Source organism: Prionailurus bengalensis, chromosome E3 (genome assembly GCF_016509475.1).
Source record: "Prionailurus bengalensis isolate Pbe53 chromosome E3, Fcat_Pben_1.1_paternal_pri, whole genome shotgun sequence".
Lineage (NCBI taxonomy): Eukaryota > Metazoa > Chordata > Mammalia > Carnivora > Felidae > Prionailurus > Prionailurus bengalensis.
This window is the reverse complement of record NC_057357.1, coordinates 19,274,579-19,300,974: the sequence shown is the minus strand read 5'-3', so window position 1 is coordinate 19,300,974 and position 26,396 is coordinate 19,274,579. Positions and strand designations below refer to the sequence as shown.

At 47.8% G+C, this 26,396-nt stretch overlaps 1 protein-coding gene across 23 annotated transcripts; it reads right to left on the bottom strand.

The window, feature by feature from the left end:
- Window positions 1-1,168: 1,168 nt before the first annotated feature.
- On the bottom strand, window positions 1,169-13,811 carry ATXN2L (ataxin 2 like). Of its 23 annotated transcripts, none has more exons than XM_043560175.1 (24): window positions 12,960-13,768; window positions 11,405-11,441; window positions 11,176-11,232; window positions 11,019-11,090; window positions 10,519-10,669; window positions 9,999-10,123; window positions 8,839-8,930; window positions 8,218-8,418; window positions 7,415-7,590; window positions 7,129-7,242; window positions 5,823-6,035; window positions 5,662-5,733; window positions 5,329-5,399; window positions 4,846-5,141; window positions 4,698-4,767; window positions 4,112-4,258; window positions 3,917-3,989; window positions 3,626-3,813; window positions 3,256-3,385; window positions 3,049-3,170; window positions 2,661-2,873; window positions 2,246-2,489; window positions 1,937-2,096; window positions 1,169-1,668 (listed from the first exon to the last, which is right to left on the bottom strand). In XM_043560175.1, exons 1-23 carry the CDS (start codon window positions 13,256-13,258, stop codon window positions 1,942-1,944), a joined length of 3,318 nt encoding a protein of 1,105 aa, XP_043416110.1. In that variant the 5' UTR covers window positions 13,259-13,768; the 3' UTR covers window positions 1,169-1,668; window positions 1,937-1,941. The 23 variants fall into 23 exon arrangements, with proteins under 23 accessions (XP_043416110.1, XP_043416109.1, XP_043416120.1 ...); XM_043560174.1 differs by having other exon boundaries at window positions 1,169-1,691; window positions 12,960-13,767; XM_043560185.1 differs by having other exon boundaries at window positions 1,169-1,691; window positions 1,937-1,973; window positions 12,960-13,767.
- Window positions 13,812-26,396: the final 12,585 nt, after the last annotated feature.

Sequence of the window (26,396 nt, the reverse complement as noted above, 5' to 3'; positions counted from 1 at the left end):
TGGGCTCAAGAAAAGGACAGCAACAAAAAGCACTTCACGAGAAGTCCTGTCCAAAGATAGGGCAGGTTTGCTTTAGTCAGTGAGCAAGGCTGAAAGGTTTCCTGGGATTCCTGGTGGGACGAAGCAAAGTTCTCTTCCCTGGGGAGGACCACCCAGCACCCACAGCAATTCCATCTCGGTACTTCGGAGACTGGTCTCCATCTGCACCGGAGACATTCTGAGCTCATCTGGCTTTCTGCTGCTGCCTCTTCCATCAGTGCCCCACCCCCAACCACAATTGCCATCCCTTAAGAGAGCTCTTCCACTGGGGACCCCCACCCCTGCACATCTGTTTTCTGTTTACCTCTATATACCCACATCATGCCCCCCAACTACCAGGTTTCCTACCCTCACACCCTGGATCTGTAGCCTGGTATGTAATCCTTTTCCTGCCCTGCTCCTCAGCTCACCTTCTCTGGCTTTGGTCCCATCTGAAACACCCCTGCCTACCCACGAGTACTAGTGCCACCTCCCTGATGCTCTAAGGAGGAAATGATTTTCAATTAAAATGGGTGCCTGGGTGGCTCAGTCAGTTGAGCACTGGGACTCGGGATTTCAGCTCAGACCACGATCTCATGGTTCAGGAGACTGAACCCTGTGCTGATGGTGTGGAGCCTGAGATTCCCCCCCGCCACACACATTCTAACCTTTTAGAAACGTGAACTTAAAAACTACACACAGGGGCGCCTGGGTGGCGCAGTCGGTTAAGCGTCCGACCTCAGCCAGGTCACGATCTCGCGGTCCGGGAGTTCGAGCCCCGCGTCGGGCTCTGGGCTGATGGCTCAGAGCCTGGAGCCTGTTTCCGATTCTGTGTCTCCCTCTCTCTCTGCCCCTCCCCCGTTCATGCTCTGTCTCTCTCTGTCCCAAAAATAAATAAACGTTGAAAAAAAAAAAATTAAAAAAAAAAAAAAACTACATACAAACCTGAAATCTCAAGACAAGGCCAACATCAACATGAGAGAACAGTCCCCGGGAGGCTGGGTGATGTGTGGCAGTGAGAGGCAGAAGGACCAGCACCCACAGACTGTACTGCTATGCTGTCCCCACCCACTGCTGGGAGCCACCTCATGACACCTAAGACTTGACAGCTGCTATCTTACTCTTTTTTCCAGAGGAAACCACAGGCAGGTTAAGTTAGTTTAAAATTTTATTTTTTTTAATTTTTTTTTTAATATTTTTATGTAATAAAAAGTAAAAGTCCTTGTCCAACCATCCTTGTAGGGCATCTGTCTGTCTGTCTGTCTCTCACGCCGGTCACTCAAGTTAATGGGGAAGAAAGAAACGGGGGCCCAAGTCTGAGGTTATAAATAATAGAAAATAAAAGATCTTCCGTCTCCAGCGGGGGATAGATGAGAGGATGGGAGGGCAAGATGGGGTGGGGATGGGCAGGGGCAGAGCAGGAACCCCCCACCCCCGCTGGACCCTGGCCCTGCCCACTTCGAGCCCCGCCCCCCCTTCAAGGTGCTTGGCAGGAATTCCCCAGCTCCCCCGGGGGTAAAGGGGGGTTTGGGGGGCTGGGACTGGTCCGAGCTGCTGGGGGAAGAGACATAGATCACTCTTCCCTCCACTCATGGAGGTCTCAGGTCGCGGCCAGGACAATCTTCAGTTCCCCGGGGGGTGGAAGGGGAGCTGCTGGGAGGGATGAGATTGAACTGGTTGGAGGGGAAAGAGAAGAGAGCAGGAGCATTAGAACCCAAGCAGCTGTCCCTTCATCCAATGCCGTCCAGTGTGGGGTGTGGGGGGAGTGTGTGGGTAGGAGCGGCCTCCTCAAGGTGTCTCATGGGGCTGTCAGAAGCACAGATCAATCGCTGTTTCCCAGTGAGCCAGAGCCCTTACTCGTGTGCCCAGCTCAGCCCCCCACACCCCAGCCTGGCCCTGTCTGCTGCGCTGACCTTACCTCGGCTAAGTCAGGAGACAGTCGGGGTCACTGAGAGCTGGGGAGGCAGTGGGGAGGGGGGCTGCTGGATCACAACTGAGCGAGGACGGAGGGAAGCAAAGGACAGAGCCAGGAGCAAGCCCCTGGCGGCGGCGACTGTGGCTTCTGCCCACCCTACATACTTCACAGACAGGTGCAGGTCGGCGGGCGCCCTGTGGGACAGCCCTGCCTCCAAGACCCCTCACTCCCCTCCCAGAACCCGTGCATCCTGCCCCACCTGCAGCCCATCAGCTCTTCCATGCCAAATTCCCCCAGCTAACGAGAACTCACGAATCCTGTCATCGGCTCCTCCTGGAAATCCAGGCGCCTGGCCAGGCTGCTCACCTTGGGGGTGTCCGATGTAGGGGTAGGGTGAGGGTGTGGAAGCTGAGAGTGCAGGCACCCCACTCTGGGGCACCGCGCCTTGGGGGGGGCCCCCATGGCTCTGGGGTGGGTGCAGCAGCATCACCTGGGGCGGGTGGGGAGCCCCAGGGTGAGGGGGCGGGGCTGCTGTGATTCCAGTTTGGACATGGGCCTGCAGAAAACAACAACAAAAAATCCCAGCTGGGAGCACCCCAGAAGCTACACACAGGCTCCGAGAAGCCTGGTGTTCAGACCACTGAGGAAAGGGGCAGCAGGACAGCCCCAGGACCCGGGTCCTGATGGCAAAACAGACCCATAGAAAGCAAGTCCCTTGGGCTCTTACCTGGGTAACATGGGCCATGTTGGTGAAGCCGTGGGGCAGCTGCTGGTGGGCATGGATGGCATACACAGCGGCTGGCTGGGGGAAGCTGCTCTGAGGGGACTGGGCAGAAGGTCCCGGTGGCAGAGAAGGCGGCGTGCCTGTCAGGGCCCCTGGGTGGTACAGATTCTGCTGTGGCTGTCCACTGCCCAGGTGTGGGGCCTGCCCCGCCTGGTGCTGTTAGGGTGTTAGGGGGAGGGGAAGGGTGAGTGCCACCCCACTCCTCGGGTACCAGGCCAACCCCCCCCCACCGACTCCCGACCATGCCCGAAGGGAATGAGCCCCCGGCTCCATCCCCCTCCTCCAGCCGCCCACTCCTGCCCCAACCACTCGGATCCCCCATGGCAGGCACCTGGACGGGACTGGGGGCCGCATGCTGGGACTGCGGCTGGCTCCCAGTAGGCGTGGTGGCCGGCTGCGGCTGGTGGGCATGGAGCTGCGTAGCATGGTGTGGATAGGACTGGTGAACGGTGGCTACAGCAGGAAAGAGGGAAGGGATCAGCGCCAAGCACACCGGAGAGGGCTAAGGAGCAGTCTTCGGGAAGGGCACAGAACTCACCATACAGGGCTTGGGGGGTGGGCTGCTCTGCAGAAGGGTACTGAGGGGTGGAGGAGGACACAATGGCCTGGGGATGGCTCCCCGACGTCAGCATGCGTGGGTTGCTCTGAAGCATGGGGGCGAACACCGGCTGGAAGGACAAGAGAGGAGCGGTGGGCATGTCGCGCTGCCCGATAACCTGTACACGGCACAACTCCGGCTTTGCCGCAACCACCTTGTTTAACGTTCACAAGGGAGCAAGCAAGGAGACGCCGTTTTACCTGCGCTTTAGAGAGTACCAGTGCTTTGCTACGGGTCCTGCCGGAGCCAGGACCGAAACCCGAGTGACCCTCAGCTCTGTACTCCCGTCTCCCTCCCGTGCCTCAGTTACCTGTGAGGGGTAGTGGGCCATTGGCTGCATCATGGCAGGCTGGCCCGGGAACTGCTGCGGGGTGTAGGGGATGTAGGAAGAGTACGGTGTGGCAGCCACAAGAGGGGGGCCAGCGGCGGCGGCGGCCTGCATCATCGGAGGGGCTGAGGCTGGCTGGTGTTGGTCCGAGCGCTGCGGGGGCAGGGAGCCTGGGGAAAGGGAGAGAACGCCAAGCTTAAGTTCCATCTGCCAGGAGGCAACGAGGCAGCACCACCCCCCTGCCGCCGGAGCAGCCCTGCCAACTCTGCTCACCTTTTGCTCCCCGGTACTTGCCCTGCTGTCCAGGCACGGAATTGGATACAGGATATGGATACATCTGAGGTGCCTACGAACAAGGATACAAATGAGGCTGAACAGCTTGCTAACAAATGCCCAGAACGGCCTGACCCGGTTCTCACCAGCCCAGCCAAGCCTCTTAGCCTAGACTCACTCGGTCTCTCCTCTTACCTGAACAGCTGGTCCCATGTGGATCTGAGGTATGTAGGAAATGTACTGGGGGCTATAGAGCCCACTCTGGCCTGCTGTGAGCACCGGGATGGAAGGAGTTGAGTGAGTCCGGGGCCCCGGAGAAGTCGGGGTACTGGTGGATTTATTCTGTAGTAAGAGACAACAGAGGATGCGTGCATTTTGATCTCTGTATGCCCCTCCTGGGCTTATAACAGTAACGGAGCGCTGCACGCCAGATACACTCTACCCTTCATCTTGCTTAAGCCTCACGCTGAACCCCCTGAGACGAGTATTCTCAAAATACAGGTGAGGAAACAAAAGCCAAAAAGTTAAATGGCTTGTCATTCAAGCCAAAATCAGGGATCTGAATGAAACCTATGTTCAGAACTAGCCCAACACACATACTCCCTGAGCTAAACCCTAAACACATAAAAACCTGCCACACATATCGTGACCCCTCGCCCCCAACCCTGACACGTCTGCCCTAGAGCAGCCCTACTTTCACGACCTCTCTCCCCATGCTCTCTCTCCCCACTCCCAAGCCTCCCTCAGAGAAACCAGTCCACCTTCGCCCATTCCATCTCACCACAGACAGCAGAGGCTTTGTGGGATTAAATTCCTTGGCATTGGGGTTCAGCGTGGACTTCTTCACTTGTCTGTGAGAGAAAAACAAAGTCAATCTTCACAGTTTGCTCATCTCCCCCGACACCTGCCCAGCTCCCCATCCTACTCACTCGGCAACAGGGCCCTCATCCTTGTCGTCTCCCTTGATGAGGCCCACCGGGGGGCTGCCAGTCTGGCTTGGGCAAGGTGGCGGGGGCTGCTCTGGCCCCTCGGTGGCTCCTGCCGGCGGCAGGGGTGCTTTGTCCTCCTTATCCGATACGGACTCTGTCTTGGAGGAGACTGGGGACCCCATTGGCTCTGAAGTCAATAGACCATCAACCTCCTTCTCTTTCCCTTTGGCCTCCTCCTTTAAGATCCGGGGAGGAAAAGGATCCAGGCTGGTCTCAGGGGAGCTACTGGACTGCAGCTGGAAGGAGAAAAAGCACACATACAGTGCCCAGACAGCTGGTCCAGACCCCAGGCGTGGCTTCCTTCCTTCCTTCCTCCTTGCTTGGTCTCATCTCTTCTATTCCACCTAGTCCTGTGCCTCTTCCATAAGCCCCCTCACCCTCCCTCCATCCTTACACCCTGGCTCACTCCCATACTCCTCTCACCTTAAACTGGGCCCCAAACTTTCTCAATTCTTCCAGTTGAAAGCGTTTCTGTTCATTCTGAAGGCCAGGGACTATGAAAAACAGTGAAAAAGGAAAAAATACGCATTTCTTTTTTCAAGGTGGCTACAATGCCAGTAGCCCAAAGGACAAAGAAAACAAGAAAAAAAAAAAAAAGGCTTGAGAGTTCTATAGAACAAATTAGGATCACATGACTGACAAGCTACTGTTTCCCAAACCCCAACAAAACTCTTGGTACTAACTGAGGTGCTCTCCTAATTAAAAGGACACTTAGACCTCAGCAGGGGGTGGGGGGTGGGGGGTGGGAATCCTCACCTTTCCCAGCTATCCGGGACAGCTCCTGGGATTCCAGAGTTCTCCCAGGTTCCTTGGCTGGAAGTTCTTTTACTGAGAAAGAAGAGACACATGCCTGAAGGTCCTTCTGTCCAGAACCACACTTCACATTGTCCACAAGCCCTCAACCATGTGGCTCTTACCATCTGTGGGGGCCAATGAGATCTTTGGAGAAGCTGGGGAAATGGAGCCTACTCCAGGATCCACAACTGATGATGTCACAGGGATGGAAGCTGAAGAGGTTGGTACTGCTGAGCCAATGGGGGGCTCAGGACAGGAAGCCGAGATTGGGGCAGGGGCAGCCGACTTGGGAGAGCGTGGGGGATACATCCGGCCCACTGGAAGAAAAGGGAAAGCTGTACGATGGTTACTGGTCAGTGCACAATGGGCATAGGGAACCTACTAGAAACACCAAATCAAGTTTATCTGTTTTTTTAAAAATTATTTGTAATGTTTGTTTATTTTTGGAGAGAGAGACAGAGCATGAGCAGGGGAGGGGCAGTGAGAGTGAGAGTGAGAGTGAGAGTGAGAGTGAGAGAGAGAGAGAGAGAGAGAGAGAGAGAGAGAGAGAAAGGCAGAACTGGATCCGGACTCTGAGCTGTCAGCCCAGAGCTGGATGAGGGGCTTGAACTCAAGAGCTAGGAGATCATGACCTGAGGTGATGTCAGATGCTCAACCAACTGAGCCACCCAGGCGCCCCCACCCCTTTTCCTTTAATATGCAAGGTCAAACCTAAATTCCTAGAAGAGCAAGGCAGGTAACCTAATCAGGTAAAACAGATTCCTGGGCACCATAAAAGATTAGAATGTTTTACAGGAGCAGACTCACTGTGCAGAACTTTCTGTATTTCCAAAGAAGTTGAAAATTTTCTATTTCTCCTGTCTTAAAATGCTGACAACTGGGACACCTGGGTGGCTCAGTCAGTTAAGTGGCCAGACTCTTGATTTTGGCTCAGGTCATGATCTCATGGTTTGTGAGACTGGGCCCCTGAATTTGGCTCCATGCTGACAGCTCAGAGTCTGCTTGGGATATTTCTCTCTCTCTTTTCTCCCCTCCCCTGAGCATGCTCTCTCTCATATTAAACATTTTTAAAAATAAGTAAAATGTTAACTTAAAAGTTTGTTACTGTTGTTTTTTAAAGTAAGCTCTATGCCCAATGTGGGGCTTGAACTCACAACCCTGAGATCAAGAGTCACATGCTCCTCTGAGCCAACCAGTCACCCTGACAACTAATTTAAACAAAAGACATCTGACAACCAAACACAAACCATGGATTGCTACATTGGTATTTCTACGGGAGGGAAACAAATTTCTTTTCTAAAAAGCATAAACTCAAAACCCCCAAAACATCTCTTTCATCTGGGAACGGTCTCCCAACCCAGCTTTCCAACTGACATTTACATCCCCCACAAATTTTTATTTCTTCATATAACACTGCTGAAATTTTACCTGCAGGAGGAGGTGGAACAGAAGCTTCTCCAGAGGGCCTACTGCTGGGTGAAGACACAGTCTTGGCACCACCTCTCAGAGGCCGCTGTGCCTTAGGGGACATGCGGGAAGGGCCTATTTTTTTTTTTTTTTTTAAGATGGGGAAAAAAGAGGCAGAGTATCTGCTATTACATTATCACCAACGCATCACCCTTCCAACCCACCTATCCTTTCAATTCTCCTTCCCACTTCCTTCCTATCGGCTTCCCTACCACCGCCCCCTGCCCCCCAAGCCCGCTTAACTCACCTCCATTGATACCACGTGTCTCAGAACCTGGGCTGGGGCTGCTATTGTCAAGATGGTGAGGGCCACGAGGTGGCAAAGAGCTAAGGCCAGGGCGGCCACCCCGGGAACTACTGCATCGAACTCCTCCCCGGGGACCTTCCCGAACTCGTTGGGGTAGAGGGATATACTTTCCCTCCCTAGGGGAGAGAGTTCAAGCAAGGTCGATTAGTCATAAAGCCCACACATTTTGGAAAAATGAAGTTTTCCCTCCCAAAACACACGTGTACATGTATACACACACATACCCTGCCTGGCTCCGGCTTTTTGCACTGCCCCACCTGAAAATCTGTTCTAGTTAAATGTTCTGTGGCTATAAGGCTTGTGATCTTATGATGTGCCAATCCCTGACCTGACCAACCTGGCCAAAGCTCCACATTCTACCATCCTGACCTATGAGAAAAATAGTATCACGTTATAGTTCAAGGTACAGCTTTCACAGGTTACTGTTACTGGACGTCATGTACACTCTGATTTCATTTGCATGAAGGGAAGAATAAGACCTACAAATGGATTAACCTGCAGAGCAAAAAAGGGGAATCAAACTCATTTTTTCCTCCCTAAACCCACAAGCTTTAATCTTTGTTACCTTGAACAAATTACTTATCTGCTCTAGGCCTCACTCTTACACCTGAAAATTGGGGAAAACTACGTACTAACCTGTATCTTACATGGCTGTGAAACTTAGAAAGGAGTGTACAAAGCTCTTGGCCCCAGCCCTAGCCCGTACAGAGCCCCAAAGAGACCAGGCCGCCCCCAGCAATCACCTGGATGCCAGGCTGGGGCTCTCCCGCCCTGAACCCTGCCGTTGGACTGCACTGTGCTTCTCTTCCTCAGTGCGCCCATCATCGTTCTCCATGGCGATCCGCAGGCGGTACTGGGGGCTTGATTCAATCTCTCGAGCCAATTGGGCCGCACGCAGCTCCCGCTGACGAAACTCTTCCGAGTTGTCCTTCTCCAAGGGCACCCTAAGAGGACCACCACAGATCACCACCACCCCAGTGCCAGGGGACAAGAGAAGAAAAAGGAAAAACGTTTCTATCGGTCCTATCACCAGTTCAGGCGTGTGGATGTTTAATCCCTTCAACAACTCAACATATTTAATGGGCATCTACTAGGTCCCAGGCAGAGCGACAAGGCCTATCTCTGAACCTGAGGAGTATTTACACGCACATATCAGTATGTTTTAAGTTCTAGAAGAAAAGCATGGATAAACGGACAAAAAAGCAGTTAATTCTACTAACGAGATGGCCTGGTATTTTGAGGGGACAATATACAAGACAGATTAGGAGTGGGGAGAGGACATCCTAGATACCCAGAAAAGAATGAACAAATGCCACGACCCTAGGCCTCAAACTGCATCATCTAGGAAGTACCAAGACACTCACGTATAAGAAGAAAGACTGCTATCATAGGTGGTCTTCACACCATAGTTCTCCTCGTTGAACTTGAACATTTCATTGGGGTCCCATCCGTTGGACTAAGGTGGGAAGGAAGGAGAATGTTTTAAAACCCAACAAGGAAAGCAACAATGACCTGTCATTCTCCTCCACCAGGCTGAAAAAAACAAAGATCTGACCAAACCAGGCATGGAAAATAGAAACAAGGCTGGCAGGAATATCAACTAGTACTAGCAATTGTAGGACAAACTGCTAACAACTAGTAAAACCAAGGTCTTACAGGACCTAACAAATCCCTTACCAGGTTAATGTCCCAGAAAAATTTAGCGTACGTGCATGGGGACACATGTTCTAAAGTTCAGCAAGGCACTATTTTTTTTTTTTTTTTGAAAGACAGAGAGAGACAAAGCCCGAACAGGGGAGGGACAAAGAGAAAAGGGGAGACACAAAATCTGAAGCAGGTTCCAGGCTCTATCAGCACAGAGCCCCATGCGGGGCTCGAATGCATGAACTGTGAGATTATGACCTGAACCGAAGTCAGACGCTTAACTGACTGAGCCACCCAAGTGCCCCTGTAAGGCACTATTTCTAACAACAAAATAACGAGTCAAAACACCAACCAGTAAAGAAAAAAAAATACATTCTGTTGTATATATATCCATGTATACGTATATAAACAGAGTAAGACAAAATCACTAACAGCATTGAGTAGATCATGAAATAACTCAAACATGAAATAATTCAGGAACAACAGAAAGGGAAAGAAAATTCTTGTATGGATTAACTATAGCATCATAATGCCTTAACTCATGAGGAATTTTAAATGATTCATAGTAGTGCTTGTTTTTGGAAGGGACATGGGTCCACACGGTCCTCGATCTTGTCTGTACTTTGTTAATTAGGAAAAAAAAAAACACCTTCAAGCAAACGTTAATAGTTGTCAATCGCAGATGTTGGGAGAACAGGTATTTTTGTTTTATTTTCTGTACCTTTCCATTTGGAATCGGACTGCCAACAACAGGCAACAGTAAGAGATTTTTCTCCCCTTCCCCAGAAGCAACTCTTGGTTCTACGACATCACAGTCAACAACCCACACTCAGACAGTAGAGTGACCCGGCTCTCGGGTTCTCAGGGAAGGGGACCGTACCATGTCAGACTCGAGGTCATAGTCATCACTGTTGCTGTCACCCCCTTCCCAGCGCTGAAGCACCTTCTCTTTGTGCTCCCCATTCACTTTTGAGTTCATGGCAATGGCTGAATCCGTAAACTTGTCTGTGGGGGCAGAGTTGAAGATCAGGAGTCAAGAGATACTTCATGGCCTTCTTCCAACACCCCCTGCCCCCAATGAGTAGTTCAGGAGCAAAGAAAAGTTTGCGTGTGTCAGAGGCGGGTGAGGGTGGATGCAGCATAACAAGCCACATCTTAACTGTCCAAAAGAAGCAAGGAGTTAAAAGCAAAGCAAGGGAAACGTGAAGACCTACACCACAGGCCGGAATTCATCCCACTGCATCTTAGGTATCGAGATACAGTTTCAAAAAGAAAAATCTGGCCATCCTCCTCAAAAAAAAGATGTTTGTAAAGGGGGAAGAAGAAGAACAAGTCCTTACGTAACTGCTCTATGCCCTCTACTCAAAGAGTGGGTCTGGCATAAAAACTCGACACGGTACCTTTAGTAGCATAATTGAAGTCAACATTTCGGAAGTGGACAAGCATGACATCACTTGGTTTAAACACCATGGTATCCACAATGTCTTCCCGACAAGGGCCACCTGCTGGCTCAGATGCTTTCCGGTGTACAGCATCCACGGCTAGTTCAAACTATAAAAATCCCATTTCCCAACAGTAAAGGGTCAGTATCAAGAAATGTGATGGTCAAAATAGGACTATTTTTCTCCTACCCTTTCTAACCTTTTTCCAACACCACAGTCACACAAATAGTCTTCTGAACATTAGCCACAGGACTAGTATTTTAACACTAAAGTACCCAGCCCTCAATTTTCCAATCCACATTTTTTTAGTGCTTCCAGCACTACTCTGGTACAGGCCTAGAGAAATGAGTAGCACACACCACAAGCCTGTCCAACACCACTCAACTCACATCTTCAGTGAGTCTATTTCATCCTCCTTACATGCCACTGCAAAAATAAGCTAATTTGAGTCCACTAACCTTTGAGCTCAGAGTCTTGAAGATACCTTCATACGTGGTACCATTCTTCACCTTCACATCACAAGTGGAGCCCTGGAACAGAGGAATAAGAAGAGTGTCTCCAGCAAACTGGCGTACTACATCCCTCAAACAACCTACGGGCTAGGAACCCACTTACCACAACAGCTGTAAGAAAATGCAGCATTCTGGAATTGCTGTAAACACCCTCGAACACCTGTCAGTAACACAGAAGAAACAGACACTTGACACCCCCCCTTCCTTCTGAATATCCACACTCCCCTCACATCATTTCTTATTCTGAGCCCAACTATTTGTGCACCTAATCTGTCCCATATGCCCACATGTACCTCTGTACTTTGGGGTGTGTGTGTTGAGGAGGCACTCACCGGTGACTGTGGGGGGCCCTTTCCTGTGCTTTGTCCCCTATGAGAGGAAACAAAAAACTAGTTAAAAGTGTTTAATCCCTCTTATACGATTTATTTCAAAGAACGTGGTATCCGACAATCACATACCCTGTGAACATGCCTATTTAGACTACAAACCAATTAACAAGATTTTCAAACTCTCACCTTACAGAGGAAGAAAGGCATAGACAGTAAAAGCCAATAAACACATTTCCTCCAAATGCCACTAAAACAGACCTCAATCAGCAATGGTTGTCAATTCAACACAACCTCCTCACCTCCAAGGGGCCAGGACTACAGGCTTCCCCCCAAAACGCTACAGTAATCGTTAACCAAGAATCCACCCCAAACATAAAAGTGAAAGCAGATTCAGAACTACCCAGTTTACGCACGTTACCTCTCAAAACAGAAAAGACAATCATTTTCACCAGCCTTACGCCCCAAACTCTGGGAGGAGGGTACTCCTTTTAGGACCCACCCTCCTCTCGACCTCTTTTACTCATTCAATATTACCCACTCTGGGAGGGGTCACTGATCGCCCGGTAACCCTGCTCTTCGCTGGCTGATGTAACCGGCGGTTGAGGAGGGCGATGAGGGGGCCGTTGGCGGGGCTGGGGGACAGCGCAGCCGCAAAAGCCATCCACCGGGAGGCCTCGCCCGGCCTGCGCCTGCGCATTAAAGCCCACGGGCTTCCAAAATCCCCCCTCCGCGGCCAGAACCCACTGCGCCTGCGTGTACCGCCACTCTCAAGTCCATTAACCCACACGCAGAAGAAGCCGAGTGGGGTGCCCACCACTCATCCATGAACACCAGGCGAACCCCGCCACGCACACTCCCAAACCCTGCCCTGTAGGTTACCCGCGGCTCACGAATGCCCGGGTCATAAGACAGAGCATCCGCGCGCACGTACGGGAAGAGCGCGCGCGCGCTGGAGGTTCCCTGCCCGCAGTCCTCCCAGTTGTCCCTCCTTCCGTTCCCCCGCCCACCCCGCTCCCCTCCTACTGGCCAGACCGGGAAGGAGGTGGTAGCAACCCGCTCCCAAGTCCCTCCCTCCCCATTGGCCAAACTGTGGGCCGCGCGCCCCCCTCCATTGGCTACGGCCGGGGACCCCTTCCCGCAGCTGACTCCCCATTGGCTGAAGCCGGGGACCGCGAGACCCTTCGTGGTAATGGAGCCGGGGACCCCGATCACCTCTTCACCCCCCCCAACTCCTCGTTCTGACGGCGCTGGCGGGATGCGCCCCGCCTGCCCTTAAGGCCCGAGCCCCGAGCCCCGACTAGGCTCTGAGAGCTGAGCACGGCCCTTAAATGTCCCGGTGGCCGCCCGGGGACCCCTTCCCTCTGACCTGTTAGGACCTGAGGAGGCCCACCCCCAGCCTCACGGGAATTCCTCACTTTCCCCGGGCGCCTCTCAAAGGTGGCCAGGCTAGGTACCCGCCACGCGCGGTGTCCTCGGGTGCCGGCCGCTGGGCCGGAGCCGAGCGGCCGCCGCCGCCCCGCAGCTTAGCCTCCAGCGCCCGGAACCCACCCCTCCTCACCTGGCGCTGCCGATAGCCGCTGCCCCTGGCCTTTCCTGATGTTGCTGCGGCGGCGGCGGCTGCGGCGCCAAAATGCCCTCGGCTCCCCGGCGGAGCCCGCTCCCGGCGGCTGCTGCAGGCCCCAAGCAGGGAGTAGCGGCCGCGGGAGGCCCTGGGGGAGCCGAGGTGGAGGCCAGGGGCCCCGGGAGGCCGCCGTTGGGAGGGCTGGTGCCCCCGGGAGGCCGGCGGGCCACGGCCTGTTGCGTGGGGGGCGGCTGCTGGGGCTGGGAGGTCTGTTGTGGCGGCTGAGGCTTCAACATGATGGCAGCGTCCGGAAGGGGAATTAGGGGGAAGGGAGGGAGAGAGGAGGCTGGGGCTAGGCCCCCGCCGGAGAGCGCGGGAAGCGAAGGGGATTGGGAAGCTGGGGACCCGCCGTTGGCGGGCGGGGGGAGCCCCGCGGTGTCGGGGGTGGACAGAGACGACCGCGGCTCGAGGAAGCGCCGCGAGGCGGAAGGGGAGGGGGGTCCCGCGGGCCGGAGGAAAGCGAGAGGGCGCGAGCCGGCCTGGCGCGCGTGCGCGTCGCCGGGGAAAGAGGAGGAGCGCGCGGGCGGGAGCTCCCGAAGGGGGAGGGGCGGGCAGGAGGGAACGGCGGCGCGAGAGGTCCGCGCGCACCGGGGCGGTTGGCTCCGGGCGGGAGAGGAGAGAAAAAGGCGAATCTCGCACCCCTAGCCTTTGGAGTGGGGAAGGAGCAGCGCGGGCGCTCACGCGCGCCAAAGATTTAGAATCCCTAGGTCTCAAACAGCCCTAGGGGTTGATGCCCGCTGTCGCTTCACAATGAGCGTGTGAAGCGCTAGGGGAGGAGCCGAAGTAGCCGAGAGGAAGGAAGAGCCGGCCGCCCCGCCCACGCCGGTGGCGTAGCGTCAGGATGCCTCCGCATTTGTGTGAGATGTCACGACGTAGCGTGCAGTTCTTCCGCCATTTGGGTGCTCGTGGGCGGAGTCTAAGTGCAAAGAAATCCCGGGTATAGACTAGCGACTGCCCCTCTTCGGGGGTTTGGTGGTGGGCTTCTTGAGGAGCTATTCTTGACCTTGTCTGCTTTAAATAAAAGACTGATAGACACTCAGCATGCTGTAGATAAATGTATGCTAAATCCTGAAGTATTTTAAACGTAAGTGATTTAAAACCTAAATGGGTTCTCCGTGCCCTAGAATGAACCCTTAAACTGTAGTGACGGAGAGAATGTTTGAAGGTCAAATTCTAATTCAAAATTCTTGATACTCACCTCTGCGATGAAGCCAGGCTTCATCCATTCAAAATCAGTTGGGCATTAGGACATTGGGCTGGATGCACTGGATACAACTGTAATTTGACCGCTTCGTGTCTTCAAGGAGTTTAAGCTAGTTGTAGACCCAGACAATTAGATGAGATCTATCAGGTGAAGCGTATGAGCACAGATAGGAGTTACACTGAATCCAGCGTTGGGTGATGAATTGCTAGGCAAGGGGAATAGGATGTGATGAGATAAAACGTCAACGTGGCAGGAATACAAAATTAAAGAAGTTTTCATTTTTTTAATTTTTTTTCCAACGTTTATTTTTTATTTATTTTTGGGACAGAGAGAGAGACAGAGCATGAACGGGGGAGGGGCAGAGAGAGAGGGAGACACAGAATCAGAAACAGGCTCCAGGCTCTGAGCCATCAGCCCAGAGCCCGACATGGGGCTCTAACCCTGGCTGAAATCGGACGCTTAACCGACTGCGCCACCCAGGTGCCCCTAGCAAGTTCTAAGTTTTAGCCTCATGAAACTCCCATTTTCACGATACACTTTGCTCTTTTCCAACTCTTCCTTTACTTGTGCTGTTTCTTCACCTACCTTCTCGTTCGTCAAGCTCAGGTGTCCATTCTTTTGAACAGCCTGTTACCGACTCACTCCTTCAGGCTCCCAGAGTACTGGCATGGTTTTGCTTATACGGACCCCGAGGTTATAAAGGGCAGGGACTATATTTATTCATTGCCCTATCTTTTATGTCTAGCTCAGTGGCTGGCACACAGTCACTCAAATTATTTGGTAAATGAATGGAACGTTGTCTTACTATATGAAATTTAGAAATTACATCACTGTGATTTGATATGGAATGATTTCCAGGAAGAAAGCAAAGTTTATAGTCTGTGCTACCTCTTCACAGAAGGGAAAATAAAGAAACAAATGTATCTGCAAATTTTTGCAAAGGAAAGCACAAAAAGTATAACCCCCAAACTAATAAAATCGGTTACCTAATGAGGGTTCCTGGGTTGTTGTTTATGTTCTTGTGGAAGGAAACAACAGAGGGCGTGTGGGTGGCTGAGTCGTTAAGCTTCCGACGTTGGCTTAAGTCGCTATCTGGCGGTTTGTGAGTTCAAGACCCATGTTGGGCTCCATGCTGATAGCTCAGAGCCCAGAGCCTGCTTCAGATTCTGTGTCTCCCTCTCTCTCTGCCCCTCCACCGCTCACACTCTGTCTCTCTCCCTCAAAAATAAATAAGCATTAAAAAAAAAATTTTTTTTTTAAAGGAAGACAACAGAGCTCTGGAGAGAGGAAGACACTTCTTTGAGTATACCTTTTTATATAACTTGGACTTTTCAAATCATGTTTAATGGTCAACACTTTCTTTTTTAAAAACTTTTCTTTCTTAAGTTTACGTTGAGAGAGAGAGGCAGAAGAAAGCATGAGCAGAGGACAGGCAGAGAAAGAGAATCCTAAGCAGGCTCCACGCTCAGTATGGAGCCTGACGAGGGGCTCCATCATGAGTTCATGACCTGGGCCAAAATCAAGAGTTGGATGCTTAACCGGCTGAGCCACCCAGGTGCCCCAATTTTTTTTTTTTAATGTAAGCTCTACACCCAACGTGGGGCTTGAACTCACAACCCTGAGATCAAAAGTCTCATACTTCATCAACTGAGCCAGCCAGGCGCCCCTAATGGTCGACCTCTTCAAAAAGTGAAATCAACAGAGATGGACGGTAGCTAAAATCAGAATATAGACATAAATAAACGATCCCAACTCTATTTTAGATGAGTGAACGTGACCCACTGAAAGAGGAGAAATAGAACTAATTCAAGTAACTTTCAGGCACTTTCTGCCTACAGAAAAAAGAACTGCAAACCTTAAGTTCTTCTTAGTAGGTTTGCTATAGTGATAGTGGCATAGCAATTCTGAAATTACCTGGGGTATGGGGATTGAATATGCAAGTAAACAGACATTGCTGAGAAGGAGGATTATCATGCGGAAGTAGGGAAAAGCAAATATGGAAGGAAAGAAGTGAGCAAAACTTTAGTGGGGCTGGATCAGAACAAGAAATATCAGTATAAGATTTATGGGGGAAAAATAGATGATAGATTGACTGATTTACACATACCTAGTTCCCAGATCTTGGCCTCTAAATATTCCACAGAAAGATCCCAGGGCCCAGGGCCCTTTGAAGCTTCCTTCCTGATTCCAGCTTGGGGAGGAGCAAGGAAGATACCAAGGGAGTTTGGAATATTTTGTTGTGCCAGGAAGTAAGTACTAAAAAAAGTATTAGGGCATTAAAGGGACATAGGAACCATCGTGAAGAGGCCAAACCTGACACAGTTTGAGGATCCACAATATAGAAGTATAGTAATAGGTTATAACCCATTGAATAAAAGAGGAATCCATACATCCATACTGTTAATAGGTATAAATATACATGCATACACACACAAAAAGAAACATACAGGAGAAATAGCAAGACTGTATTCTTCCAAACTGTTCCATGGCATGAAAGACAAAGAAAGGTTGAGGAACTGTTCCAGGTTAAAGAAGGCTAAAATGACTAACAATAAATGAACTAGAGGGGCGCCTGGGTGACTCAGTCGGTTGAGCGTACGACTTCGGCTCAGGTCATGATCTCGTGGTCTGTGAATTCAAGCCCCATGTCGGGCTCTGTGCTGACAGCTCAGAGCCTGGAACCTGCTTCGGATTCTCTGTCTCCCTCTCTCTCTGCCCCTCCCCCACTCATGCGCACGCGCGCTCTCTGTCAAAAATAAATAAACATTAAAAAAAAAATGAACTAGATCCTGGCCTAGATCCAGGAAGAAAAAAAAAAACTGCTATAAAAGACATGGAGAAAATGGACACATTTGTAATAGAGACTGCATAATACATCCAGGATAATTTCCTGAATGTGATAACTATTGTAGATGTGTAAAAGTATATTCTTAGTAAATATGCACTTAAGTATTCTATGGGGTAAAGGAATATGATATATCCAACCTGCTTTCAACTGGTTCAAATTATGTGTATGTATTTTCTTTATGTTCACACAGAAAAAAATGATGAAGCAAATATGGCACAATGTTAACTAGTGGATCTGGATAAGCTTTATTTTTCTTTTTTGTTTATTTTAAGATTTTATGTTTAAGTAATCTCTACACCCAATGTGAGGCTCAAACTCACAACCCCAAGATCAAGAGTTGCATGTTCTGAGCCAGCCAGGGGCCCCATTCCGGGTAAACTTCATACTGAAGTTCGTTGTAGTAGCCTTTCAACTTCCTTGTAAGTTTGAAATTATGTTCAAAATAAAGAATTTACATATAAATAAGTAAATGTCATTGTAACACCCCTAAAGTTAGGGAAAGGAGTGAGTAAACCACGTAATTATATCTACTAAACATCCACAAACTCATTGATGAATTAAGCGAGGAGTTTTCCGTTCTCAGGAATACCCTTAGGCACTATACCAGTGTTCACGGCATTTTATCCGCGTGTATCTGAGAAGTAGTCCCAGTTTGAGGCTCAAATGATACTAGGACTCCATTCATACAAAACAGTGAGGGCATATTCCCCACTTAAGACATGTCAGAGAGTGGCTCGGGCAACGAGATGAGATGTTCCTTATGATGAAAATTCGACTCTATCTCCCCAACACACATCCTACAAGGACACTCTTCCCCCATAAATGCCAAAATGTTTTTCAAGAAGAGGCAGCATCTGGTAGCAGAAACAATACAGGCCTAACAGGATATGGCCCAGAAGAGAAGAATTCTAGCTCTGCCTTTGTCTTTTACTAAGTCTACCGACTACAGCAAGTGATTGGACCTCTGAGGCCGCAGTCTCTGTCTAAAAGGAGAGGTCAGAATAGACGAAGGGTACCAAATTCAAATGCCTACATGAGAAAGCTGGTAATAAAAAAGAGTGAAGCAAGGAGGCACCGTGACAAACTGGACAGCATGTGCTGTCTCTAAAAGGGGTCCCTGAGTGGCTCAGTCAGTTAAGCCTTTGACTTTGGCTCGGTCATGATCTCACGGTTCATGAGTTTGAGCCCTTCACTGGGCTCCCTGCTGATAGCACAGAGCCTGCTTTAGATCTTCTGTCCTCCTCTTTCTGTGCCCCTCCCCAGGTTATGCATGTGCATGTGAGCTCTCTCTCTCTCTCAAAAATAAACATGTTAAATAAAGAAATAATGAATGAATGAATGAATGAATGAATGAATGAATGAGATACCTGCTTCTCAGTTCCAATCAACTTCTGCCGGTAGGGTTGTGTTCTAGGATTGCCAGAGATCTTGACATGGAACGTTCTCCAGAATAGATCACATGCTAGGCCACAAAACAAGTCTTAACGAATCAAAAAGATCAAAGTCATACCATGCATATTTTCTGACCACAACACTATGAAACTAGAAGTCAACCACAAGACAAAAGGTCTGGAAAGAGCACAAATCCGTGGAGTTTAAATAACACGTTACTAAGCAATGAATGGGTCAACCAAGAAATCAAAGAATAAATAAAAAAATTACATGGAAACAAATGAAAATGAAAGCATAATGGTCCAAAAATCTTTTGGATGTAGCAAAAGTGATTCTAAGAGGGAAGTTTATGGCAATACCGTCTTACTTCAAGAAGCAAGAAAAATCTCAAATAAACAACCTAACCTTACACCTAAAGGAGAAGGAGGAGGAGGAGGAGGAAGAGGAGGATGAGGAGGAGGAGGAGGAGGAGGAGGAGGAGGAAGAAGAAGAAGAAGAAGAAGAAGAAGAAGAAGAAGAAGAACGATGACAATGACAATAACAACAAAACCCAAAACCAGCAGAAGGAAGAAAATAATAAAGATTAGAGCAGAAATAAATGATATAAAAACAAACAAAAACACCCACAATAGAACAGATCAATAGAACACCCAGGAGCTGTTCTTTGACAAGATCAACAAAATTGATAACCCCCTAGCCAGACTTATCAGACAGAGAAAAAGAGAAAGAGAGAGAGAGGACTCAAACAAACAAAATCACAAATGAAAGAAGAAAAATAACCAACACCACAATTTCTCAGAAATACAATTATAAGAGAATATTATGAAAACTTATATGCCAACACATTGACCAACCTAGAAGAAATAGATGAATTCCTGGAAACATAAATTACCAAAACTGGAGCAGGAATAAATGGAAAATTTGAACAGACTGACTACCAGCAATGAAGTTGAATCAGTAATCAAAAAAACTCCCAACAAACAAAACCCCAGGACCAGATGGCTTCACAGGTTAATCCCACCAACCATTTAAAGAAGAGTTAATGCCTATGCTTCACAAACTAGTCCAAAAAACAGAAGAGGAAGAAAAACTTCCAAATTCATTCTACGAGGCCAGTATTAGCCTGATACCAAACCCAAATAAAGACACCACGAAAAAAGAGAACTGCAATGTCAATGTCTCTGATGAACATGGATGCAAAACTCCTCAAGAAAATACTAGCAAACCAAATCCAACAGCACATTAAAAAAACTATATGCCATGATCAAGTACATTTATTCCCAGGATGCAAGGTGGTTCAGTACTCACAGATCAATCAACATGATACATCACATCAATAAGAGAAAGGGTACAAACAATATGATCATTTCAATAAGTGCAGAAAAAGCACTGGGCAAAGTACAACATCCATTCATGATAAAAACCCTTAACAAGGTAGGTCTAGAGGGAATGTACCCAATATAATAAAGGCCATATATGAAAAACCCACAGTGAACAGAGTTTTTCTCCTAAGGTCAGGAACAAGACAAGGATGTCCACTCTCATCCCTTTTATTCAGTGTAGTACTTTAGTAGTCTCAGCCATGGCAATCAGACAGCAAAAAGAAATAAAGGACATCCAAATTGAAGTAAAACTTTCATTATTTGCAGATGACATGATACTATATATAGAAAAGACTCCACCAAAAAACCACTAGAACTGATCAATTCATTCAGTAAAGTCACAGGGAACAAAATACATGTACAGAAATCTGTTGCATTTCTATACGCTAATAATGAAGCAGCAGAAGGAGACATTAAGAAAACAATCCCGGGGCGCCTGGGTGGCGCAGTCGGTTAGGCGTCCGACTTCAGCCAGGTCACGATCTTGCGGTCCGTGAGTTCGAGCCCCGCGTCGGGCTCTGGGCTGATGGCTCAGAGCCTGGAGCCTGTTTCCGATTCTGTGTCTCCTTCTCTCTCTGCCCCTCCCCCGTTCATGCTCTGTCTCTCTCTGTCCCAAAATTAAATAAACGTTGAAAAAAAATTAAAAAAAAAAAAAAAAGAAAACAATCCTGTTTACAATTGCACCAATAATTAAAAAAAAAATAGCAGGAATAAACTTACCCAAAGAGGTGAAAGGCCTGCACTCTGAAAACTATAAAACACTGATGAAAGAATTTGAAGATGACACAGAGAAATGGAAAGATAGCCCATGCTCATGGATCGAAAGAACAAATATTGTTAAAATGTCTGTATTACCCAAAGCCATCTACAGATTTAATGAACTCCCTATGAAAACACCAACAGCATTTTTCACAGAACTAGAACAGACAATCCTAAAATTTGTATGGAACCGCAAAAGACCCCAAACAGCTCAAGGAATCTTGAACAAGAGAAACAAAACTGGAGGGATCACAATTCCAGACTTTGAGTTATATCACAAATCTGTAGTAATCAAATCTGTATGGTACTGGCACCACAATAGGCACATAGGTCAATGGAACAGAACAGAAAACCCAGAAATAAACCCACAGTTATAAGATCAATTGCTATTTGACAAAGCAAGACGGAATGTCCAGTGGGAAAAAGATAGTTCTTCAACAAATGGTGTTGGGAAAACTGTACAACGTGCAGAAGAATGAAACTGGACCGCTTTCACCACACACAAAAATAAACTCAAAATGAATTAAAGACGTAAATGTGAGACCTGGAACTATAAAAATCCTAGAAGAGAGCACAGGCAGTAATTTCTCTGACATTGGCCCTAGCAACATTTTTCTAGATGTTTCTTCAGGCAAGGGAAATAAAAGCAAAAATGAACTGCTGGGACTTCCTCAAAATAAAAAGCTTCTTCACAGCAAAGGAAACAATCAACAAAACTATAAGGTGAAAAAGCAAAAACAAAAAACTCCTAACAGGCAATCTACTGAATGGAAGAAGATATTTGCCAATAACATATCCAATAAAGGGTTAGTACGCAAAATATATAAAGAACTGATAGAACTCAACAGCCCCCAAACAAATAACCCAATTAGAAAATGGGCAGGAGACATGAACAGACAATTCTCCAAAGAAAATATCCAGATGGCCAACAGACACATGAAAAGATGCTCAACATGACTTATCATCAGGGATACGCAAATCAAAACCACAATGACATTATCACCTCACACCTGTCAGAATGGCTAAAATCAAAACCACAAGAAACAACAAATGTTGGTGAGGATGTTGAGAAAAAGGAACCCTCCTGTACTATTGATTGGAATACAAACTGGTACAGCCACTGTGGAAAATATTAAGGAACCTTCTCAAAAATTTAAACATAGAGCTACTCTATGGTCCAGTAATCGCGCTACAAGGTGTTTACGCAGAAAATACGAAACACCAATTCAAAGGGATATGTGCACCCCTACATTTATTGCAGCATTATTTACATCAGCCAAATTATGGAAGCAGCCCAAGTGTCCATTGATAGATGAAGGGATACAGAAGATGTGGTACACACACACACACACACACACACACACACAGGAATATTATTCAGCCATAAAAGAATGAAATCTTGCCATTGCAACAACATGGACACAACTAGAGAGTATAATGCTAAGTGAAATACGACAGAGAAAGATAAATACCATATAGTTTCACTAATATGTGGAATTTAAGAATCAAAACAAATGAATAGAGGGAAAAAGAGAGAGACAGAGACAAACCGAGTAACAGACCCTTAACTATAGAGAACAAACTGATGGTTACCAGAAGGGAGAGGGGTGGTGGGATGGGTGATGGGGATTAAGGAGTGCACTTGTGGTGATGCGCACAGGTTGATGTATGAAACTGTTAAATCACTCTATGGTACACCTGAAACTAACAGAACACTGTATGTTAACTGTACTGGAATTAAAATTAAAAACTCAATGAAAAAAAATACCTCACAAAGATAAAAGAAAAGTATACTTTCAGGAACTTGGAAATAACCACAGGTTGAGGCCGTGGATCAGCTGATCCCCTTGTGAGTTGGACTTGAGCTAAGAATCCATCTATTACCTGACCACCTTCAGCCCCTACCTTGATTGGTGGGCCATAGCACCATTGGATCCCCCAAGGAATTAGCATCAATTCAGAGCCAGTATCTAGTAATTCTCAAAAGGTCTGGGTATTTTCTTTCCCCTAATACACAGTTACTCCAACAAACCTCCACAGTTCCTTTCTCAAGGAGATGTAATCTCCCTTTTAATCAAGGTACTCTGAGTCTAAGCTGACTTAGGTCTAGAAACTGGGAGAGAGACTGTGGCTTCCCAATGTAGTGACTCAAGTTAGATTTCTTGGCTACCAGAGCAAGATTTTTTTTCTGTTACACAGATCAAACAACTTTTTAGTAGGCTGCTCATCCTTTGGTTCTTAAGAACATGGTGACCAATCAGCCCACTGCCAAAGATTGCTGTGGGCCAAAGTCTTCTGATTACTGGCATGTCCCTGCTGCCCTTTACAGCAGATGTACCCATCATACCTTTGGTGGAAATATACTGTCTATAGCCTCTGCTACTTCAGGTTCCTGTCCTCACTGAAATCAGGGAGCCCACGTGATAAACCCATTGCGTGGTGAATCCTCTATGGAATACCTGGCTTACACAAACACAGAGCAACAACAGAGATTTTTCAGTGATGCAGGCACTTTCCTCACCAGTGTATTTCTCAATGCCTTAGTGAAGGAAATATCTTCTAGGAATTTTCATGGAATGCGGTTAGGAGGGAGGTATGTTGATTGCACATGATAAGTCTACTCTGATACTCCTATCTCGCTAAGCCTTTGGATTCTTTATTCCACATTATGAAGGGAGCTCGGGCATCCCAACTCCATTACGGTAGGCCAGTGCTGAGTTTAAATTTCAGTCAGCTTACCAAGTAAACTGTTAGGACCACTTCCATCTGCATGAGTCGACACATCTCCAGACTCTCTAGTAAGTGCACCCACATCAAAGAATTTGACCCAACCTAGTGCTCTATTTTGCTCAACTTGGCCCAATATCCTTAGGATCCCCTTCCATACATATTCTCCAGGTGTTTGCTGATATGTCTTGGTCAAGTCTTGTCCTTTTACTGTGTAAGTTATTTCCTCCTAAGCTATAGTGTGCACCTAAATCCTCTGGACTCACTGAAATCTGACCCTTATTATGGGTCTAATGGCATCAAGAAGGGGTTGTGATGGTTTAAAAAAATTTTTTTTTAAGTTTAGTTTAAAAAAAAACTAAACTTATTTTGAGAGACACAGAGACAGCACAAGGTGGGAGAGGGAGAGAGAGAGAGAATCCCAGCAGGCTCCATGCTGCCAGTGCACAGCCTGACGTGGGGCTCGAACCCATGAAACCATGAGATCATGACCTGAGCCGAAGTCGGAGGCTCAACCAACTGAGCCACCCAGGCGCCCCGGGAAATAATCTTTGATAACATTTTTTTTCTTACATTTCTATGATTTTTTTTAATTTTATTTTTTAAAATTTACATCCAAATTAGCATAGAGTGCAACAATGATTTCAGGAGTAGACTCCTTAGTGCCCCTTCCCCGTTCAGCCCATCCCCCCCCCCACACCCCCTCCAGTAACCCTCTGTTTGTTCCCCATATTTAAGAGTCTCTTGGGGCGCCTGGGTGGCTCAGTCGGTTAAGCGGCCGACTTCGGCTCAGGTCATGATCTCGCGGTCCGTGAGTTCAAGCCCCGCGCCGGGCTCTGTGCTTACAGCTCAGAGCCTGGAGCCTGTTTCAGATTCTGTGTCTCCCTCTCTCTGACCCTCCCCCGTTCATGCTCTGTCTCTCTCTGTCTCAAAAATAAATAAACGTTAACAAAAATTAAAAAAAAAGAGTCTCTTATGTTTTGCCCCCCTCCCTGTTTTTATATGATTTTTGTTTCCCTTCCCTTGTGTTCATCTGTTCTGTGTCTTAAAGTCCTTATATGAGTGAAGTCATATGATATTTGTCTTTCTCTGACTAATTTCTCAAATTTTTTTTTTCAACGTTTATTTATTTTTGGGACAGAGAGAGACAGAGCATGAACGGGGGAGGGGCAGAGAGAGAGGGAGACACAGAATCGGAAACAGGCTCCAGGCTCTGAGCCATCAGCCCAGAGCCCGACGCGGGGCTCAAACTCACGGACCGCGAGATCGTGACCTGGCTGAAGTCGGACGCTTAACCGACTGTGCCACCCAGGCGCCCCTTTCTCTGACTAATTTCGCCCAGCATAATGCCCTCCAGTTCCATCCACGTAGTTGCAAATCGTGTGACTGTTTTAAGGATGAACATCTTCTTCCAAGGAATCTGTCCCAGGTGAGGTTATCATGGAGTTTTCAATAATCTCCCCAGATATTGGAAGGCAAGATACCTCTACTGGCAAGCACTCAGAAAACTGATTTTCAGCTTCATCATGGTTCAATAAGACGTTCCTATTCCAGGTTTCAGGATCCCATTTTTTAAATTTTTTTATTTTTATTAAAAATTTTTTAAATGTTTATTTTTGAGAGAGAGACAGAGCATAAGCAGGGGAGGGGAAGAGAGAGGGAGACATAGATCCGAAGTAGGCTCCAGGTTCTGAGCTGTCAGCAGAGTCCAACGTGGGGCTTGAACCCACAAACCGTGAGATCATGACCTGAGCAGAAGTCAGATGCTTAACCGACTGAGCCACCCAGGTACCCTAGGATCACATTCTTTCACAATCAGTGTCCAGAATTTCACATAAGAAACTTGTAAGACTGGGAATTTAACTGTTATTGTAATTCATTAAGTCACAGAATGCGTTTTAAAAAAAATTTTTTTAGGGGCGCCTGGGTGGCGCAGTCGGTTAAGCGTCCGACTTCAGCCAGGTCACGATCTCGCGGTCCGTGAGTTCGAGCCCCGCGTCAGGCTCTGGGCTGATGGCTCAGAGCCTGGAGCCTGTTTCTGATTCTGTGTCTCCCTCTCTCTCTCTGCCCCTCCCCCATTCATGCTCTGTCTCTCTCTGTCCCCAAAAAAAATAAACGTTGAAAAAAAAATTAAAAAAAATTTTTTTTTAATGTTTATTTACTTATTTTTGAGAGAGAGAGAGGGAGAGAGAGAGAAAATAAAATGAGCCCACAGATGGGGGAGGGGCAGAGAGAGAGAGACACATAGGCAGAATCCAAAGCAGGCTCCAGGCTCTGAGCTGTCAGCACAGAGCCTGACGCAGGGCTCAAACCCACGAACTGCAAGATCATGATCTGAGCCGAAGTCGGATGCGCAACCAACTGAGCCACCCAGCCACCCCACAGAATTCATTTTAAAGCCAGCTTAATTAATCCATAAGTAAAATACAACATATTGAACACATACCAAGTGAAAATTTTGATATATTTTGACATATTCATATACCTGTGAGACCATCACCACAGCAGAAATAGTGAACACATTCATTACTCCAAAAGTTTCCTCGTGACCCTTTGTAATCTCTCCCACCTGCCCCTCTCCACAACCCCCCATCCCCAAGAAACCACTGATCTGCTTTCTGTCACTACAGATTATTTGCGTTTTCTAGAATAGGAGTCGGCAAACATTTTCTGTAAAGGGCCAGTAGTAAATATTTTAGATGTGGACAACAGGCAAAAATGAAGATATTATATAGGTACTTGTATAGCAAGAGAGAAAAAAATTTTATTTGTGAGATTAAGAGAACAATAATTGAGTCCAACTTTTGTAATACAAATCTACTAATGAAAAGAAGTTTCTATAACATTTTATTTAATTGATGTTCAGACTTAGTGTTCCCTCTCATCAAAATCTATCACAAACATTTATCTGTTAAATCTGATTTGTAACACAATGTTAAAAAATGTCTTCCACACTGGGGCCCCTGGGTGGCTCCATTGGTTAAATGTCTGACTCTTGATCTTGGCTCAGGTCTTGATCTCAGGGTCGTGAGTTCAAGCCCTGGACTGGGCCGCATGATGGA